Source organism: Juglans microcarpa x Juglans regia, chromosome 3S (genome assembly GCF_004785595.1).
Source record: "Juglans microcarpa x Juglans regia isolate MS1-56 chromosome 3S, Jm3101_v1.0, whole genome shotgun sequence".
NCBI lineage: Eukaryota > Viridiplantae > Streptophyta > Magnoliopsida > Fagales > Juglandaceae > Juglans > Juglans microcarpa x Juglans regia.
Genome location: NC_054599.1, coordinates 23,984,621 through 24,005,048, shown reverse-complemented (window position 1 = coordinate 24,005,048; position 20,428 = coordinate 23,984,621). Strand labels below are relative to the sequence as shown.

Genomic DNA, 20,428 nt, shown 5'->3' with positions numbered 1-20,428 from the left:
TAGAAAAATTATCGATATAAGCTTCGCATTCTATACATCATTTAAAAATATATAATTTTATTGTTTTATCCTCATATTTTATATTAAATTGAAATTTGAAATATAAAAATAAAAAATAAAATTATATATTTTTAAGTAGTATGTAAAAATATAAGGTTTATGTGCAGCATAACTTTTAGTTTTACTTCGTTTTCTTTTCCTTTGCAAATACTGTATTGTATGCCTATGGTCAATGAGAGAGAAGGTACTTTCTTTGGCAAATACAACAACCGCTGTTATTCAAGAGGACCATCTAATTATTATTTTCTCGATTCATTCCAAGTAACACACATAAATCAAGAAAAACACAACCTTGAAAAGAAGGTTGTAACCAAGTGAATTACAATGAATAAGAATACTGCATCAGTGATTATTTATTCTCATATTTTATATTTATAATTTTTTTTATAGTGTGTGAGGTGTAAAGTAAAAAATAATAATTGATAAGAAGAATTTTTTTACAATAAAATAATGATATAGCTAACCGTATAACATTCCAAAAAAAAATTTTAAATTATTGATAGTAAGTCTAATTGTTATAAAGAAATTTTATAAAAATAAATTTATAAATAAACGAGATTTGTGATATATTAGATTTATTTTATAATAAAAATAATTTAATATTTAATATATTAAATCAAGTCAAATTGCGAATTTATTTTAATAAAGTTACTTTATGACTAAAATATTTATCATTCTTAATTGAATGTCTCGGGTTAGCACTTATGTACCAACTCAGTTTCGAAATCAATATAATAAAGTACTCATTTATTTGAAGAAACCCGATTAAAAGTAGTGATAAAAAAAATTTTCTAAAATTTAAATCCGCTCACTCAGATGACAAGAAAAGGTTGGAAAGAGTGGGGGACCAGACACCAAGAAACATGAAGACGGTCCGAGATAAATATCTCAAATAAATAAGAATATGGTGAACAGCTTTTGGGACAGACCCAAGTGACATGTTTCGAGGAACAGTACAAAAACCTCGCCTAGGTCTTTAGATCCAACTGACAATTTCCGATGCTGGTTGGCTTTAGCCTTTTGGTTGGCAATATCAGGCTTCTCGTGGACTTTGTCTAAACGCTCCGCAATCTATTATTCAATTAATAACGTCATTCATACATTTAAAAAAAAAAAGATTAAACCACGATGTTATTATTTTATCAGCCAATCAATATGATCGCCAAAAGTTTTAAATTTCCCACTTAATTTAAAACTTCAAATAATCATCTTTCTACAAAAAATTGTAAAAAGAGTAACATTGCTCTTCTTTTAAAAAAAAAAAAAAAAAAACCCTACTGTCAAATAATCTTAATAAAATATAGATTTCATTTTTTTTTTTTTGCAAAAGCCCGATATCCAGATTTCCAAAATCCAAATTCGACCCAAATTCATCCGGGTACCAACCCGTCATAACTTGAGTTAATCCAAACAAGTACCTGAACCGTATTTGACACCCAAGTCCGGTCCGTAGCCAGATCCGGACCAACTTTAATCATGCCATCCATGAATTACTCCGTTGGATTCAAAAATGAGATAAAGATTTTAAATGAAAGATAAAAGTAGAAAAAAATATTTTTAGAATATTATTTTTTAATATTATTATTATTTTAGAATTTGAAAAAGTTAAATTGTTTATTATATTTTATATAAAAATTTAAAAAAATTATAATGATGAAATAAGATGACATAAGATAAAATAAAATACTTTTTAAATCCAAACAAGACAATCTCACATGTCTATTTGCTTTGTAATTTTTTATTTGTGGAGTGAATTAAGCGAAAGCAAAATCCGAAAATATTACCGAAGGCATTGCAGAGATGAAAAAAATGCTTCTTATGGAAGCTTAACATTGTTTATATATACATGGAAGTGAGTTTAGACAGATAACACCATTCCGCAGCTTGCTGTAAAAACAAGGCAAGCTCTTGCATCTGAAAACTTAAAATTTACCGTTCTTATCTCCTTTTTGTCTTTCTTTTCAACTGTTTTCCCCCCTCTTATTTTACAGATTCTAGAGGATGGATTCAGAAACAAAAGATTCATATACCTTTTGTGGCAGTTACAAACAAGGCTAAGTAATAAAAGAATTCGCACCGCTGTAGCATGTAGAATCACAAACATATATTTGATGACAAACCTGCAAATAAAAGACAGAATATGGACAAAACAAACACTTATTATTTAACTGGTTTGCTATTTAAAGGAACTAACATGATAAAAATGGCTATGACATCTTTGGCATGGAAGGAATTGATGACTTATTCCTTGTTTTTAAAACTAGTTCTTGATTTCTTTAAGCTAATCGATGAAATGGAAAGACAACATGAAAATCGTATTTAGTTCAATTAGGTCCACTTTTCAGGATTTATTAGAAGATAAACAGAGCAAATTTGAGTTACCTTCATTTGGAGGCTTAAAAAGCAGTGTCAAGAAGTAAATGCAAAAAGTCTATCTGCAATTTTTGTGCGGCAAAGTGGGCACTCAGAACAAGCAAGCGAACAAGATTTACACACTGCAAAAAAGGGTAGACTGGGGGTTACTATGAAAAATTACAAGCATTTGGGAGGGTGGAACTTGGGGGAGGTTCGAACCACTTACAACAAAAGTGTCGACAGGGGAGAAGAATTGCTGCTGTTGGTGATTCAAAACATACTTTACATATATGTGAATTGGCATCTCCATTTCCTAGGTACTTGAGTTCCTTTTCCTTCATCTCTTGCATCCGTGCCTGAAGGCATAAAAATCGGCCCAAAAAATTATCATTCAAAGCAACCACTTTCTGAAAGTGGACAATCAAATATCTTGGCAGCTCAAGTGGATTCCACTTCGACAGGCTCGTATAGAACAACCTCAGAAAGTTTCATTAGAAGTTATTACTTTGAATATTTATTGACAAGTAATACTAGGAACAAGCTCTAAATGTGCAAGTCTTTTGTAAAAATGTGGACTCCATCAAGAAAAAGTGAGTTTTTCACACTTTTTCATGATGAGGTCCACTTTTTTGTAAAAAACTTGTGCGAGACTTGTACATTTAGAACTTGTAGATATCATCTTTATTGACCAGAATGAGGGGATGGCGTGACTTTGCATGACACATGCGAGGCACGGTATTGCTCTTGGTTTAGGTTACAATTATACTTTAATAGATTTTCAAGGCAATGTCACAAAGAAATGTAGAATGCTGTTACCTTAAGGCGAACAACCAGGGGTTCTTCCTTTGGAATTTCATCAGCTAGATTTGAAACATCCAAAACTTCACTCTCTTTAAGAACCTTGTTAGTTTCCGGTACATTTGTTTTTGGATCACTAATGAATTCAGTTCCCTCACCATTCCTCTCATCAGTGTTCAACTCAGAGATAGCTCCCCCCTCCTTCTTCAATTTAGCAACAAGCACCCACATGTTTGCTAAATCATTTTCAAGAGCTTCCTCCCTTTTCTTCGCCTCTTCAATCTTTTTCCTAAACTCATCTTCAATGAACTCCTTTTCAGTTAAGGCAGCCTCAAGAACTACCTCCCTTTGTTTCCTTGCTTGCAGTTCCATCTTTAAATCTTCTGGATCAAGATTCCATGACTCAAACTCATCGCAGACCGCTCCAGAAATTTCATAAGCACGGCCAGATAGCTTCCCCTTCCTTCCATTTTTTGTTCCATCATTGAACTTGCGGTTGACACCATTCACGGTTAGCATAGCAGCACTTCTAGAATGTGCCAAATCTCGTGCAGCCAACAACTCTTTTTCTAGTTTTGCATTCTGTAATGAGAGTTTTGTCACCTCACCAGCCAAATTCTTCAGCTCAACGGCGGCAGCAGAGGCCAGCTCTTTGGCATAGGAAGCTTCTTCAGCCAATTTCTGGTTCTGGACGCGTAAGCCACTATTATCCTCTGAAAGCTGAACATGTTCCAGCTTAAGTTTCTCGCTCTCAATTTCCTGTCCAAATAAACAAAGGCAGAATGACTTCTAAAAGTGCAAGCCCTTGCAAATATGTAGACTAAAAGATAAAGAAAGTGCTTTGATACAAGAAGTCATGTTTAATATGTTGAATAAAACTTTTTTATGGTTTAGTTCTAAACATTAAGATCAATGAAAAATAAGATGCCGCACAATCTTGGCAGGCAACTTGTTGAAAAGTGATGGTTTGGGATACAAATTGAAGGTTTTAGTAATTTTGGCTGCAAATTGAGAAAACGACAATTGTTTAAGGATGCAAGCTGTATTTCCCCTTTTCATGCAGTAAGTAGGCATAAAACTACTAATCCTTAAAAGTTGACATAAAATCAAGAAGTGCCTGAAATTTGAAGTCAGTCTACAAGTGATCATATGGATTCTATAAATTAGCAAAATGAAAAGTACACAAGAAAGAATTTATCATGCGAGTTGCGACCATTACATACATATATATATATATGGGAAAAAACTATACATCAATGTGACTTCAATTATAGCAGGATTATTAAAAGATTCCAAACCATCAACAGCCAAAACAATTGAATCTATTTAGTCATTCTGATCCAAAACAGGCCAAATGATCACCTGAGACTGAATTTTCTTTTTCAATTCATCAGTATATTCTCCAGATACATATTGGTCTGAAGACATTGATGACTTATCACCCGTGAATGAGACCAAGTGCTGCTCAAGGCTATTCACTCTTTCTTGTAATTCCTTGTTCTCTGAACACTGAAAATAACCAAATAATTAACCTTGATAAGTTGAACTCAATTCACTAAAAGGATTAGCAGCATCTCCAAACAAAGGAAAATAAAGCTGCTAAAGATTGTGATGAAGTGAAAATAAATCAACTAAAATAACTAAAAGAAACAGAGTGACATTCTGACCTTATTCTGCAGCTGCTCCTGAAGGATACGGTTGTCTGCTGATTTAATCTGCAGGACCAAATATAAATCATCTTAATTAGATGTTACAGATGAAAAATTATGCTTCATGATATTCCATTCATATAATTCAAATATATCCGAGGAACAAAAACTGCACTCTTTACAATAAAAAAAAATGCTGTAAACAAGGGAAGAAAGGGAAGTGCTAGAACTCAAGCACCCCATAAAGTTGCAAAAATACTAACCTCCAGTTCAAAACCTTTCTCATTGCACTGTGTCATCAATCTCATAAGCGTCTGTCACAAAATGGAACGAATAATACATAATTGACTATACTTTAGCAACAATAAAATAACAAACAATAACCATGTACAATGAAAGGGTATTTGACATTAAAATTATAGCCATACAGAGGAAGAGACTTGAGACTTGCCTGCTGCATTTCAACCAACGATGCATTAGCAATTGAAGCCTCACCATTCTCAATAATACGCTGTTCTAAGACCCTCATTTGTCTCTTCTTTTCTTGGATCTCATGTTCCAAGTTTTGAATCTGTATGAAAGAAAGCACAAGAGCTTTTATCAGGCTCTCTGGGGGGGAAATATTCTCTTAGACGCTTACATACAAAGATTTGGTTAAATTACAATTTGCTTTTCATTAGTTATCTTTTAGACAGCCTAAGAATGTTTATGTAGGGATTACAATAAACAAGCCAAGAAAACGAGGCAGCTTCTGGCCATTAAATAAAACAATGAACAACTAATGGACATAACGAACCAGATAGATTATACGTATTACTTACTATATTTAATGGGATACATCTAGCAAAATAAAATTTAAGTAACACTAATAATCAGTTAACCACCAAAATATCAAGGTAGCAATAATTGGAGATCCTTATGCTCATTACTAAATGCAAAATTAGCCATATCCTTTTTTTGATCGGTAAACAAAATCAAAAGAGTGATATAGGAGTCAGAACGCCAAAACGCAGCCAACAAACAGGCTTTTCATTTATTTGGTGCCACAACATTTTTTTAATAAGTCAGTAGAACTTCTTTTTTTTTTTTTCTTTGATAAGTAGCCAGTAGAACTTTTCAATGAACTTAATTGCACTAAGATGTAGTGTGGCTCTAAAACAGAATAGAAGAAGGATTTACCTGGGTTTTTGAGCTATCAGGGTCATTTACAGACTGCTCCACCAGGCGCTTAAGGGTGCTGGTGCTAAATGCAATTTCTCCAGCAAGCATTTTAACTTGCTCAACAAGAAGGTCCATCTGATCTGACATCGTCATCCCTCCCTGTAATACTAAGCCGTAAGCAGCCATATTTATGCACCATCTTCAAAGAATACAAATTCAAGACAAATATGAAATACCCATAATCAAAACAAGCATATGCAACATAGGCCCATTAAATTATACATTAGCAAATCAATATCATCTAGAGATATCACTTTTTGCATCAGGAGATAGAATCTATGGCAAAATATGCATACTAAATACTTAAGAATAAAAATGAAAGAAAGCAAATGTGTAGGCTAAAGACTTCAGAACACAAGGATGTGGAAAGCCAATATACAGTAGGGCAACATAAAGAAATCATAACAAAATGCAATGTGATTCCAACCAAAGGCTAGAGGGGGAATATTTTAACCTTTGCAAGCAAGAACCAAAAGAAATATACAGACCTTTTAATTCCAACTCAAAACCTGCCAAGATGAAATAAATATGTTGCCAAAGTTTGGCCCTACAGAAACAGATTGCAAGCTCCAGTTGCCCATCTTGCATAAGCATAGAAATTGAAAAAACTATACATATAGAAAAGTAATTTGTAAACAAGATTATATATATGGTACATGTTTTTAAATAGATAAGCATGAAAGAAACAGTACATACTGTTGGCAGTTTTGAATCACTAATAAGTTCACCAGCATGAGTCGATTCAGTAATTGCACTGCCAGAAGGTGATAGATCTTCACTCCACTTGCTAGAAGATCGTCTGTGTTTAAAATCAAAAGGTGCATCTGCTGGAGCTGCTGAGGCAGATGACAATGAATCCTTCTGATTCTCACCTTCTGGAAGCAAAGAACCCTAAAAAGAAAAATACAGGAAAGATGAGCAATGGATTCATGTTTTCAAACTGAAGAAAAGAACTAGAAAATCTACATTGAAACAGAACGAATGGATCTTTTTATAAAGGGGTGGGTGGGGATTATTGTTCTGGAAAGAACACAGCCGCACATAACAACTGTAAAAGAAAAACAAGAGAGAAATAAAATTGATATCTCTACTGAGCTAAGTTGAGCAATCAGCTACTGGTTATCATAGACTTGATTTGTTACATCACACACAGTTCAAAAACTTCAAGACAACTTGCAAAAATTTCAACAAAAATGGTCAAATTTGGTTTCTTCGTACTTGAAAAGAGCATTCTTCAGATCAAATAGAACAAACAAGCGATGGGGGAGAAAGGGAGAGAAGGAACTCACGTCATCCTCACCAACTGAATGACTTCGTTGATGACTGGGAATATCGCTCAAATATCCAGGAATTGTATTCTTTGAAGAGACAAGTATGAGCTTCGTTAGTTTCTGGATTCTACTCATTAGAGCAGCCTTGGCTTCCTCCTCTTCTTCCAATCTCGACTGCATTTTCACTTGACCTTCTTCCAACTATTCAATCAACAATAGAATATAGCTGGTAAACATTAGTCACAAATCATACTTTTCAGTGCCCATCATATAAAACTGATTATGTAAAGGAAGAGGGTGGGAAAGAAACCTTTTGCTTTAATGTCAAAATCTCCTCATGACTAACACCAACAAGCATCCCCCTCCTGAGCTGATCAAGTTCTTCTTTGAGGCTTGAAATTTCTCTTTGATACTTTTTAATCAAAGATTTTTCGTCGATAATCTGAAACATTATTTTTAAAAACACCTAAGAGTGAGCTTGAATTGCTTCTAAGAGCAAGCTTTAATTGCTTATGACCGGACATTGCTTATAACTGAAATAATTAAATTGCAACGCACCTTATTACGTGAGGCATAGATTTCCACTCGCTTTGCTCTGCTTGCAAATTTCAATGTATTATGAGTTTCCTCCATGTTGCTTGACGCAGGAGTAACTGTACATATAAGCTGGAAGAATACAATAACGATGGTAGAAAAGGTCCTATTAGTGTCATTACAGGATGATCCAGGATAAGTGATGGGCAATATGCATTCCATGGTGACTTCACTCTTAGTATACAAGCAGCCATCTAATGAGAAATATGTATAACACAATTCAACTCATATAATGGTGTTTTGAAACTTAAGTAGAATTGAAAAGGGAATTGTTTCAATAGCATAACCTTTGTTGCATCTGAAACTCACCGAGACATGTCCGTGCCCACTCAATGAAGATTGCAGAAGGCGGGTAAGCTTGGAATCTCGGTAGGGAACATGAGATGCCTTCCCCTCACTCAGTTTTCCAATTACCTTCACATTGAAACCATTCAAGCACATTAAAAACTATAAATTTGGATGCATATATATGGAAAATTAACAACGGAATAAGTTGAAACTTCTAAGCAAAAAGTCAAAGAGCAAACTACTTTTGGCGCTCACACCTAAAAGTATATCCAATATGTTTACAATAGTTTAACAGTATGTTCTATCAAATCTCTACAACACCTACTGTTCCAAGAGTTAAAAGGCTTTTATTGATGTAAGATCCTTCCTTCCTCCGCAGTCCAGTTGTTTCTGTTTTCGAGCTCTCAGATCCGGCTAGATCAATCAAATTCTATAAAACCACACAAAAACCAACCAATGAGCCAAACCATGCACGTAAGAATAACATTCTGTGTTTGTCAAATTACAAATGATTTGATCATACAAGTTGCGAGAAGATCACTCCATCATATTCATCACCATCTGCACTACTTTCAATCATCTGCAAATGCATCAATGAGTTAGAGACAGAATTGAATCTTGTGACAGAAAGTATAGCACCAAATATGTCATAAACAAGTACGAATATATTTGCTTCAGTACTTGAATGTGGTGACTACTTTCACTACACAATACTGGTTGTATTTTCAAAATAAGTGTCCACCTAATCATGACCAAATTTCCATGAACAACATCAGCATACTGTATGAAAAATTGTACTAATTTCCCTTTCAAATCAGAATAAAACAAAAATTATCATTAAAGAATCAATTTGCGAGCATGGTATATCAAAATAGACAATTGATAGAGAAGACTAAAGCAAGCTACCATTAAAAATGCTCAACTGTTACCATCCAATTTGCAAACCAATATTTGAAAAAACCATCATACCGGCCCATTGATCCACTACTTCATATATCATGCATTTGGGCTTGATGGATCATAATGCACTTGCAACTTTTACATACAAGGACCTTTAGCCACCTCAAGACTTTTTTTTTATCGGTAAACAAAATTTGATTGATCATAAGAATAGGCAAAAGCCTAGGTATATGGGACATATACAAGAGCATCACCTTAGCGTGCTAGTTCAGCAATACAAGAAATTCATGGAAACTCATTCCATTGAAATCAATTACAATGGAATAAGTCAACCACTAGCACTCATTTACAAATGATACTTCAGATTTTAGAACAACATCACAACATCCCTTTTTAAACAATGAACCTCAGTATTATCCACGTTCACATAAGTAAGAGTATGAATGAGTTGGTCCTTTGACATCTGAAACTAATGATATGAAATACCGAAGTCGTACATGATCTTTAGCTCAATTAATAACCTCGTCCCTCACGGGTTCAAGACCCACTAGATGCATGTGTAACTTACCCATAAAAAATGAGATTTGAAGTAAAAAAGAGACGATGAAGAGAGCAACTTGTTCCTGTTAAGTTGAAATAAAAACTGATAAAGCAAAAGAGGTCATTCCTCTACATATAGAATGTTTACCAGTGTAAATATGGTGTGACTTCGGCTACTCAACAGATTGAAATTATTTGATCCAACATGACGATGCTCTGCCATTACCAGAAGTGAACTTAAAGTTCAATAAAGAATACCATAAGTAGACACTCATGTCAAACAGATCAACAACAAATGAAAAGGTGATGAACAGAGCAAGAATAATTGGTACAAGTACCTTCCCCAGCAGCAATAAAAGAAAGTGCATGCCCAGGAGAAAGAACAACTTCTTCCTTTATACCCTCAACATAGGTTCCCTGAATAGATCACAGTCAAATGAGATCAGCATATGAAACTCGGCAAGTTGTTGATAAGTAAGAAACTTTAAGAATATAAGTGGGAAACCTGTGCGTCTTCTCTGACACGCAAATTCTGACCTGTGGGATCAAGCAAGTCATTTATCACCTGATACAATAAGCACAAATGGCACCATAATAAATAAATTTCACATAGGAAAATCAAGTTACTAACCAATCACTCCCATCCAATGATGATTATTGTTTCCAAGTTAAGAACTCCCAAACTTACAACAGTAGAGTTATAACCATAAACTTAAAAATTATGGGGGAGGAATAAACGAAGCATAAGAGAAATATGTTCACTGTTCAGGCCCAAAACCCAAAAGTAAAATCCGCTCCATGTCTCAAACTGGGAAACTCATCTTAGTGCTACTAACCTCGTTATAGATTTCAAGATATGACACACGGAGTAAGAACTCTCTTCCTGGAGTCTGAAAAGATAATTCAGTTAGCCAGCCATGCACATATGCTCCATCACAAAAACGTAAAAGCAAAGATCTAACAAAAAGGTTAGTTAAGTCAATTGATAATAAATGCCAACCAGAAGAAAATAATAACGCATCCATGACCCTGCAAAGACAGCCAGTGACTATGTAAAACAAACATAAGTATTTCCTATTCTAAAAAGATCAAAATTTCACACGGGCGGAACAGAATGCAGTTATTTAGTTAAGTGGTAAGAGGATAATTGTAGAAAGCCACCTTTCAGTTAAAGGATATATTTCAAAGTTTAGCCCTATAATATGATACACATCACTACGATGGACCTACATTTCAAAGAAGACGTCAAAGAAACCAATAAAGGGGGAAAATGCCATATTAAAAGTAATGGTAACATGAAAGCTTCAATAAAAGGAGTTAAAGAACAAAAGGAATGGTACTGATTGTTATAAAACACTTACATCTTGGATAATGCTGAAAACGTCCTTTATAGCTAGGGGTATAATACCAGGAGAATTTTGATCTCCCTGTACAAATTGTATAAGAAAAATGTCAAATACCGCATAGTTGAAATTCAGCATATATTGCATTGTTCAAGTGGGAATAAGTGCGCAGAGCATTAAAGGGTGAAAACATAGGTTGAAAACCCTTGATATTAAAAGAAGTAACTTCAACAGAATGTGTTGTGGCAGGAGCATACTGCGGCACCACAACAACAGAAATGCTAAGCATGAAACTTACCCACACTTTAAAGCATATTATAGACAGATCTATATATTAAAGAGAATATCTTCAGTTTTTTGCTGTTTTAAGCTTTATTCAGACGTAGATTCTACCTCACCTCCTCCCAAGACTTCTAATAATCCATCAAAGTGGTCCTGGTAGGACTAGCATTAACTTTATTGATGGTAAGCACAAGACCAGAAAAGAACTCTAGGGGTTAACATTCCTCTGCGTGTAAACTAAAGGGATTTTAAGCTTTGACAGATAAAATAATAATAACACTAATCAGTTTTTAGAACATATTTACTCCTGCGAATCTTTGCCATGTAAAATAACATATTCTATTTAATTGGCAAATTTCTTTCCCTGATCATTCAATCAAGCCATCTCAAATTGAGCGCTAAAGTTGAATTCATGGACAAAGGATTAACGTGGCCAACAAAAGTCATTAGCGAGGGCATAATTACTCAATAAGATTGGGCAGCACTTGGAGTTGAACACAGCTAGAGTTTAAGCAGTTCGTTACATTAAACGTTGACACTTACGTGCATAGTGTGCGTCTTCCCGCTACTTGTAACACCATACGCAAATACAGTTCCTGCATCACCAGAGCGCAATGATTAAGACAAGATATTTTCTGTATCCATCGGTACAACCAAGTGTTGACTGGAAATAAACTCACCGCTTATTTTAAGCACCTTTTTACCCGATTCATTTAAATGTTTCAATACAAATTCGTTTTCGCAAGCAAGCAAATCCAGTAAACTCGCTTTTCAGAGCCCTAGAAGTATTACATACCATTAACACCTTCCATTGCAGCCTTGACGACCGGCTGAGCCGCCACTTCATATACTTCCGGCGAAGTCGTGTGTGGTCCAAAAACTCTATCTGACACAATAAACCGAAATCAAAATCCACAAACTCCTACGTGAAATGAAACTTAATTTAAGCACAGTAACTCGCATTTTCAATTGTACTAAATAGGTTCAGATTCTAAATTGCAAAAACGAAAAACCAATACCAAATGCAAAAGTCGTAGCTGGATTATACTCGTTCCTCACAATTTTATCGCCGTCCGCGTACCACGCGATCTCGTCCCCTCTCTGGTACTCCCTCTCACTGCAACCACAGGTCTCAAAACAGAACCATATCAATCACATTGTTTACAATATCAAAACTCTGAAAACCAACTGATTATGTTTCTTCGAATCGAAAGTACATGGATCTGATCCAATACGCCTAGATCTATCGTTACCTCAACGGCCTGAACCGAATTGTCACCGAAATGCTATCACCGGAGCCCGGCGAACCGATAGGCTCGGAAATTAAGTCTTCCGAAGCAAACCCGACCGGAGAGCGATTATTGTATGCACGTGGACCAGAGTACATTGAATCTGAGCGGCTGCGACTCGGGGTGATGGATCGGGAGCCAAGCCCACCGCTGGTGTTGAAGAACGAAGCCGCGGAGGAGGAGCATGAGCGAGGCACGATTCGACTATTCATGAAGGAGGAGGAGGACGAAGCGGAAGAGTACGGAGTGGAGGGCTTGCGGTAGGAGAATGGCGAGCTGCTCCGTGCTCGGGAGGACGACGCCATTGAGTCGGTGACTCGAAGGAAGAAATATAAAAACAAATAGAAGAACAAGCAGAGAATGTGTCAGATAGCCCACATAGTTTGGGAATCAAAAGCTAAGAAAATCGTGTTTGTTGTTTCCTCTTTAAGCTTTTTTCTGTTTTTTTCTAATTATTTACTTTGACGCTCAGCAGTTTCTACGTCTGCACAGCAAGAGAGAGAGAGAGAGAGAGGGTGTTTCGTCTTCTTTCAGACAAAAGAGTTGCAGAGAGAGTGATAGGGAGAGGTGAAAGGTTGGAGTAATGAAGAAAGCTTAAGCACGTTACATGGTGGCCTTTTGATTGTTTTGGGTTTGTTTGACTGTTAAAATTTCGGATTTTCTTTTTTTTGTTTCTTTTTTTTTTTTTTTTTTTTTTTTTGACGCAGGTTTTTTAACTTTTTAAAAATTTGGGTGGAACTGCCTGACCCCGCGCCCCATACTGCTACAGTGAGCGAGGGAGTGGGAGAAAGTAGCTTTGAAAAATAAACCTGAAATTGAGCGGGAATAACAGTGGCCGCCGTTCCTGACAAAATTAAAAAACAAATTTGGGGCAATATACGACAAAGAAATATATATTTCACGTCGTTTTTTTTTTTTCTTTCTTTTGAACTACTCTATGCAGCAGGTGAATTACCTACGCTCCCGGTAAAAACTAAAAAGGGTTTAATTGTCTCAACAATAACGGAGTATGGCATTGGCACTCTTTATAAATTAAAATTAAAAATCCATGCAAGACAATTTGCGATTATGTCAGTCGTAAAAAATTTAAAAAATCAATTTATTTTACTTTAATATAATATATTTTCATTGTCCATTTTATATGAATTACATGCGTTGTTATTAATAAGGAATAATTATTCTCATCACTTATTCACTATCTAGCATTTCACACTCTATGAAAAATAACTCACACCTTATAAAAAAAACTGTAAGTATAGAGTATGAGAATGAATAATAATTGATGTATAACAAAAACTCATTAACAATTGTAGTCTTCACGTGGTTCTATAGCTTGTCTTCAAATCTCTGACTTCTTTTTTTAATGGGAGATAGACTTTATTTATTCATGAAAGTAAATTTATAGTTGTGACTGATACATATAGGGAAAAATCTAAATTACAAGCCAACTACTCACGGTTGGAACTCTACCAATGCACATTCATTTGTAATTGGTATTGTCTTAACTTCTATAACTATCTACAGGCAAACCGTCTCTCAGACCACACTATGCTTGAAGCATAGATTTCAAACTCCACCCTCCAAAGGAGGAAATGACTTTCACTCTATAAACAAAATGTCTAAAAGACTATTTCTTTTTTATTATTAACATAAAATAAAGGAAATAAAAGAAAATGTAAATGATACATAAGAAAATAACGAAATATAATTTAGAAAGTTGTAGATCTGCATTTTCAACCTTAGAGAAAATCAAAAAAGCAAACACAAGAACTATGGTAGTGCGTGAGGGACACACTCCACCCTAGAAGTACACCGGACAGTCGAGTCTGAAGAAACTGATGGCCCTGGTCCCAAAAATGCCTCATGTGGCAGCAGTAGAACTCCATTTACAGTGGTGCGTGGATGTTACAAGCGCACTTTGAACCGTGCATGTGGCTCACGCGCTGCTCTATTCGACGAGATTTTTCGCTCGTCTAAAGGATCAGCACCTTGGTAATCTAGCAGTGGGGCCGTGGTGGTCGTCAAGCTCTAGAGAATAACAGATCATCATTTTGTCATACTTTGAAATAAAAAAAACAAAATCAGAAAAAAAATAAAAATAAAATAAAAGACAAAAACTAGAAATAATACGGAGGAGTCGAAGCTCCAACCCCCCTTTATCTTTGACTTTTATCTTCTTCTTTTTTATATATGAGATAAATCGCATTTTTTTTTATGTATAATATGAAAATGAATTTAAGAGCTAAAAAGTTGTCATTATAGTTGCTATTAATTAACGTCAAATTGCTAGGAAGGATAAGAATAAAAGTAAAACATAAAATATAATTAATCACGTATGATGTAAGATTTATGTAGTTTGATAACGTGTTTATATCTTTAAAATTGTATATAATTTTATTTCAATAGATTATATATTGTTAATTAATTAATGTTAGATTACATATATTGTTGGGGTACCCATCTCATCGTTTGGATCCTTTATTTAATACTTGTCAATTTCATTACGAACCCATGAAATGAACATGATTTACTTTGAAACCAATTTAAAAACAAAAAAAAAAAAAAAGGAAAATCAATCTCAATTTCTAACTAGACTTATTTGCTCGTTTATTGCCGTAGATGAAAAGTAACGTTGAAACTGTGCCATTTGAATTGAAATTGAATCCAAACAGCACTATTTCAAAAGATAATTTATTTATTAAAAAAAATGAATTGCGTGAAACAACTTAGTTTCAATTTTGCTCCCCCAATGCACCGGTGCTGTTTAAGTCCAGTTTTATATTAAACAGCACCGTTTCTTGTTTGGCAAATGAGGTATATTTTTAGCTTATGATTATTTTTTATTTCTGGAACATAAATTAATTACAAAAAATTATTTAAATTAGTAAAATTAAAATTAAGTAAACTATGATAATTTTCACAATATTAAACCTTTAGTTTTTACATTTTGTTTGTGATTAATAAATAATTGTATTAGGTATTTTACAAAAATTTATCTAAAACTTTAATTAGATGTAGATGTTTGTAATTAGTTAATGGTGAATTGGTGATAGGTTAGTTAATTGATATTCATATTATACATTAGTTAATTACATTAATATTCGTAATTGCTTTATACTCGCTTGCAAGTTGCAACTTAGGTATTTTACAAAACTTTATCTAATAGAAATGTATTTATCAAAATTAATATATATTATAATACTAAATAGCTATAGACTATACCAATACTAATATTATATACCATACTAATAGTGATATTAATACTAATATATTAAGTTAACATATATTATCTTATAACTCTTATAATATATTAATATATACTAATATTATATATTATACTATTATTGTGTTACTACTACATATATTATAGTGATATAGTGATACTAATACTATATGTTATACATTATTAAATATATATTATATAATAATACATTGATACTAATTATTACCAATATTATATATTATATTAACAGTAATATCAATACTATATATAATTATAGTGAATCGGTGATTAGTATAACTACGTTAGTATAAGTTATAGTGATTTAATATAACTATATTAGTATTAGTATAAATATTAGTTAAAGTTACTGTGGTTGCTAATTAGTGTAATTGTAAATTAGTAATTGTTACAGTGATAGTTATGCCAATATTATCAATAGTATAATTATATAATAGTATTAGTATAACTATCAATGTAACTATATCACTATAGTATCATATAATGATATAGTGCTAATATAACTACTAATACTATAATGATTTATATAGTTTTTTTATATATAGACTTAAAGTGAATTACTATTACTAATAGTATCAGGATTAGGGTATAAAATATAATTAATATACTAGTATACATTAGTATACTAATTAATTAAAGTGAAATGTAATCAATATACTAATGTATATTAATATTACTAGTGTATTATGTATTTATCAAAATAAATATATTAAGAATTTATTAGGCCATAAAATCTTATTAATATATATATTTTATGTTTAAAGCATATGATCAAATAAAATTTCATGTTTAAGATTAAAATTTTATGTTATAAATTATAATAACATTATCTTATATATAATTACAATTTATATTATTATATATATTATATATAAATTTTATGTAATATACAAAATATTATAAATGATATTAAAAAATTAATTTAAAATATATAATATAATGAATCGGTCTGGTCCGGTCCTAACAAGTATAGAACCGAAACCAGACCGATTCCCGCCGGTTTTGTAACTAAGGGAACTGCTCCTAGGTCGGTCCGGGCCAGTCCGATCCCCTTTTTGGGTTAATTTTTACACCCTGATTCTTAATCGATTTTTTTTTTCAATCTTCCTAATTTACTAAAAGACTCTGCCTATGGTATCTTTGTAAGCTACAATTAGTGCAATAAATTAATAAACAAACAATTCAACAATATAAGTTAATAACCACATAATCAATACATAGAACAATGGCCAAAATAGATGGATTATTAAAGAAACAGACGTGGCCATTAAAAAATCATAAATCAATAGCCTCCATTATATCTTTCTTTTTGTTTGTTTGTGGTCATAACAACACGTATACAGTTTAAATTAATGTTTACTGGGTGAAGTTTTTTTTTTTTTTTCTGAACTGTATTGGGTGAAGTTATGAAAGTAATCATTGACGAATACTCCCTTGTTTGGAATCTTGCACATGAGGGTGACGAAGACATTTTCCCTTGCTATGCATAATCATATTATTAAAATTACAAAATAAAAAATAAAAAACTTTGTCGTTATTGGGTCCAACATGATATATATTAATTATCATAGAAATTAGGAAGGATGAAAATAAATTCGGTGGGGGAGGATTACTTGATTAGAGATACTGGTCTCCCATGTGAGCCTTGGACATGAGACAGATACCTTTACTGATGATCGCTCTTTACACGTAGGACACTGGTGACGGCGGGAGAGGGGTGGTAATTAGATTCAACGACGTCGTAGGACGTGGGAATAACGGGGATTCTGATCCGTGGGTGCATTGCACAGGTGGTTGATTCGACCTGGAGAGTTGATTGATGGAGCAACTACCACCTTTGCTTGCCATTGGTGAGTTTAGCATTACCCATGCACGCGATTGCTTGGCTCAGGGGGCACAACAATTTAATTTGCACCTTTTTGAGATTGGATTAGTTGCATATATAAAAAGAGTGTCTTTTACGTAGTCTAATGAGCGAAAGGATCGAAGGGATTCTAAAACGTGAGAGATGGATAACCTTTTACTCCTCCTCGCTGTTTTTCCTTTGATTATTGTAGAGCACTCATATAGATTCCACCATTAAAAATTATAAAAAAAAAATCATTTTTTTTACTGATGAAATCCGTTTCTTTTTTTTTAATGGATAGTTTGAGTGAAACGGACACTCCTAAAACTTGTATCTAATATTATTCTTTTTATTTTTAACTCAATGATCAACTGAATAGAGTTAAAAAATACATTAAGATATATTTAAATATGATGTTAATAACTAATAATCTTATCCGGAGTTGTATATATGTGGTCGTCATCGTTATTATTATTAAGAGAACCGAATTGTTAGGGCCTTTCTTAAATAATTTTTACTAGTAGAGTCAATACCTAACGGCTACCTATTGTCATTTATTTAATCAACCAAACCAAAGCCATTATCTTCTCCTGCCATATATCTACGAGTTATTATTTATAAAGCAAAGAGCAAGGCCACTAATTTTGAGTTTTTATATCAACGTTCCAAAAATCTAAAAAACAGATGGAGCTATGTCTTTGCACACATGCATTTGGCTAGTTAGGGTTCGTAGGCAATGTACAAGTCTTCACGATTCTCTATATGATAAACTTGGGAGTCAAGATGAAAATGATCATAAGATCGATCTATAGTGCTGCAAATGAACCGAGTAGAATCGAATTCGAACAAAGATACTCAAGCTCGATTAACATGTTTGTTCGTTCGAACTCGGCTCAAATTCAAATAAAATTCGAATATTCTTATTTGAACTCGGTTTGTTAACTATTAATATTGTTCAAATTCGACTCGAGCTCGACTAGAAATAAACAAACGACTCAAGCTCGAGCTCGATTTTTTATTTTAAAAATTTTGAATTAGTGAATCTTATCTTTTGATTAATAAGTTTGTTTTAAATTTTACAAAAAACAGAAAAAACTCAAACCATTTAATTATTCAACCAAATAATTTTGATTCAAAATTCTTATGGTATAACTTTTTTTTATAAAAATAACTTATAGTTATGCATTAAAAGAATAATACACAAGATAAATGTAATAAACTAAACTATTTAATACATATAGCTAATATAATAAATCAATAGTTGTAGCTTTATGATATATTATTATACAAATTATCTTATACACATTTTGGGAGCATAACATATATATATATTAAATAAGGTAAACTAAATAAATTAATAATATATAATTAAGTATATAAAATATAACTAACATGTAATATATATAACGTGTATATATATATATAACATATTACGAGCTTCAAAACGAGCTCATATGAGTCAAGTCGAATTTATACGAATTTTGTTGACGAGTCTAAATTTTGTCGAATCGGGTTTATACAAGTTTTGATAGTTTAATATTCAGACATATATTAGTTTTTATGAACATTTCATTTATTAACTGAACCAAATTCGAACTCAATTTGAACTTGCAAATTGAGTTCAAACTGTTCACGAACTGCTCTATTAATTTGCAACCCTAAGATTAGATGAAAAAATTGGAACTCAGATTCATAATAAATCACAAAATATTCAAAACCTTAAGCCAGCTAATATAAATGGTTAAAATATTTATCATTTATTTAATATTCGACCAACCAATCACATTTTGTGTAGTTTCTTATAGAAAGCCTCGAAAGAAACAACCTTTTGTAAATTGGGAAAAAATATTATTAAATTCCATTTAATATACTGTTTCACCAATGGATCTGTAAATGATACGGCTTCAACAAACACAATTTTTTTTTTTTTTGTCTTAACTTGCACGATAAATAACTGATAATGCATCTTATGATCTCAGCCGTTCCTCTATTCACTCTTTTCCCATTGGCCCACCATTTTCTAAACAAATATTATATTTACAGTAGTTCACCTTTCTTGTTCTTACTACAAAAACAGAATTATATCGTACCGTTGTAATAAATTAGATTAGGCTTGATTTTATTTATATCTGCAAAATTACAATTTCATCACACAATTTTTTGGGAAAAAAAGGGAAAGAAAAACTTAGGGCTGTATGAAAACGTAACTGTTTTATGATATTTTCATACTATTTCAATACTTTATAAATTATTCATATATTATTTTATTATATTATTCACAAATCATCTGAGATATTCTTAATATCTAAACACAACCTTAAGTGGCGAATGAGCAAGGTTTGATAATTCAGCTACCTTATAAATTTCTATCAATTATGTTACTTTCCAATGATATTATACCTGGAAAAAGAAGTTGAGGGGGCAAATGAAATGTACATAGCCTCATTTTTACTTGTCAGTTTTCATTCCCCTTGGCTTTATGAGCCATCAATTAGCTGTCCAATTTCCACCCAAAATGATGCAGACAAAGGACCTTAAAATAGATAAGGAAAAACAAGGTAAGAGATGAAATTGTGGGTCCTAAAACAACACAATCCCAAAGGATACTTATGTCTTAACTGATAATTGATCAAACGGCCCACAAGAACAAAATCTAATGGGAAAAGAGATGCAAAAAGCCCATTTGCAGCTTCTGTTTTGTAGTGAAATGGCACTTTTTTCATGCAACTTCATATTCAGTGTGTGAAGGTG

At 32.9% G+C, this 20,428-nt stretch overlaps 1 protein-coding gene across 2 annotated transcripts; it reads right to left on the bottom strand.

Annotated features, from left to right (window-relative positions):
* Positions 1–1,861: 1,861 nt before the first annotated feature.
* LOC121257945 (kinesin-like protein KIN-7D, mitochondrial) lies at positions 1,862–13,180 on the bottom strand. Of its 2 annotated transcripts, XM_041159231.1 has the most exons (25): positions 12,555–13,180; positions 12,321–12,418; positions 12,098–12,187; positions 11,845–11,897; positions 11,038–11,103; positions 10,513–10,566; positions 10,182–10,241; positions 10,015–10,093; positions 9,825–9,892; positions 8,760–8,816; positions 8,562–8,666; positions 8,258–8,362; positions 7,913–8,020; positions 7,665–7,796; positions 7,373–7,555; positions 6,780–6,974; positions 6,042–6,182; positions 5,314–5,433; positions 5,126–5,176; positions 4,881–4,928; positions 4,576–4,722; positions 3,232–3,972; positions 2,642–2,771; positions 2,443–2,555; positions 1,862–2,180 (listed from the first exon to the last, which is right to left on the bottom strand). In XM_041159231.1, exons 1-24 carry the CDS (start codon positions 12,893–12,895, stop codon positions 2,470–2,472), a joined length of 3,258 nt encoding a protein of 1,085 aa, XP_041015165.1. In that variant the 5' UTR covers positions 12,896–13,180; the 3' UTR covers positions 1,862–2,180; positions 2,443–2,469. The 2 variants fall into 2 exon arrangements, with proteins under 2 accessions (XP_041015165.1, XP_041015166.1); XM_041159232.1 differs by lacking the exon at positions 12,555–13,180 and having other exon boundaries at positions 12,098–12,183.
* Between the last annotated feature and the right edge of the window lie 7,248 nt (positions 13,181–20,428).

Bases quoted from the DNA above. Each gene is read 5' to 3' on its own strand.
- LOC121257945 (XM_041159231.1), bottom strand. From the start codon at position 12,895: ATGGCGTCGTCCTCCCGAGCACGGAGCAGCTCGCCATTCTCCTACCGC. The intron at 11,104-11,844 runs GTAAGTGTCAAC...CAATTTGTACAG, and splicing joins GGAAGACGCACACTATGCAC to GGAGATCAAAATTCTCCTGG. The intron at 5,434-6,041 runs GTAAATCCTTCT...TCTTTCATACAG, and splicing joins CTGATAGCTCAAAAACCCAG to ATTCAAAACTTGGAACATGA.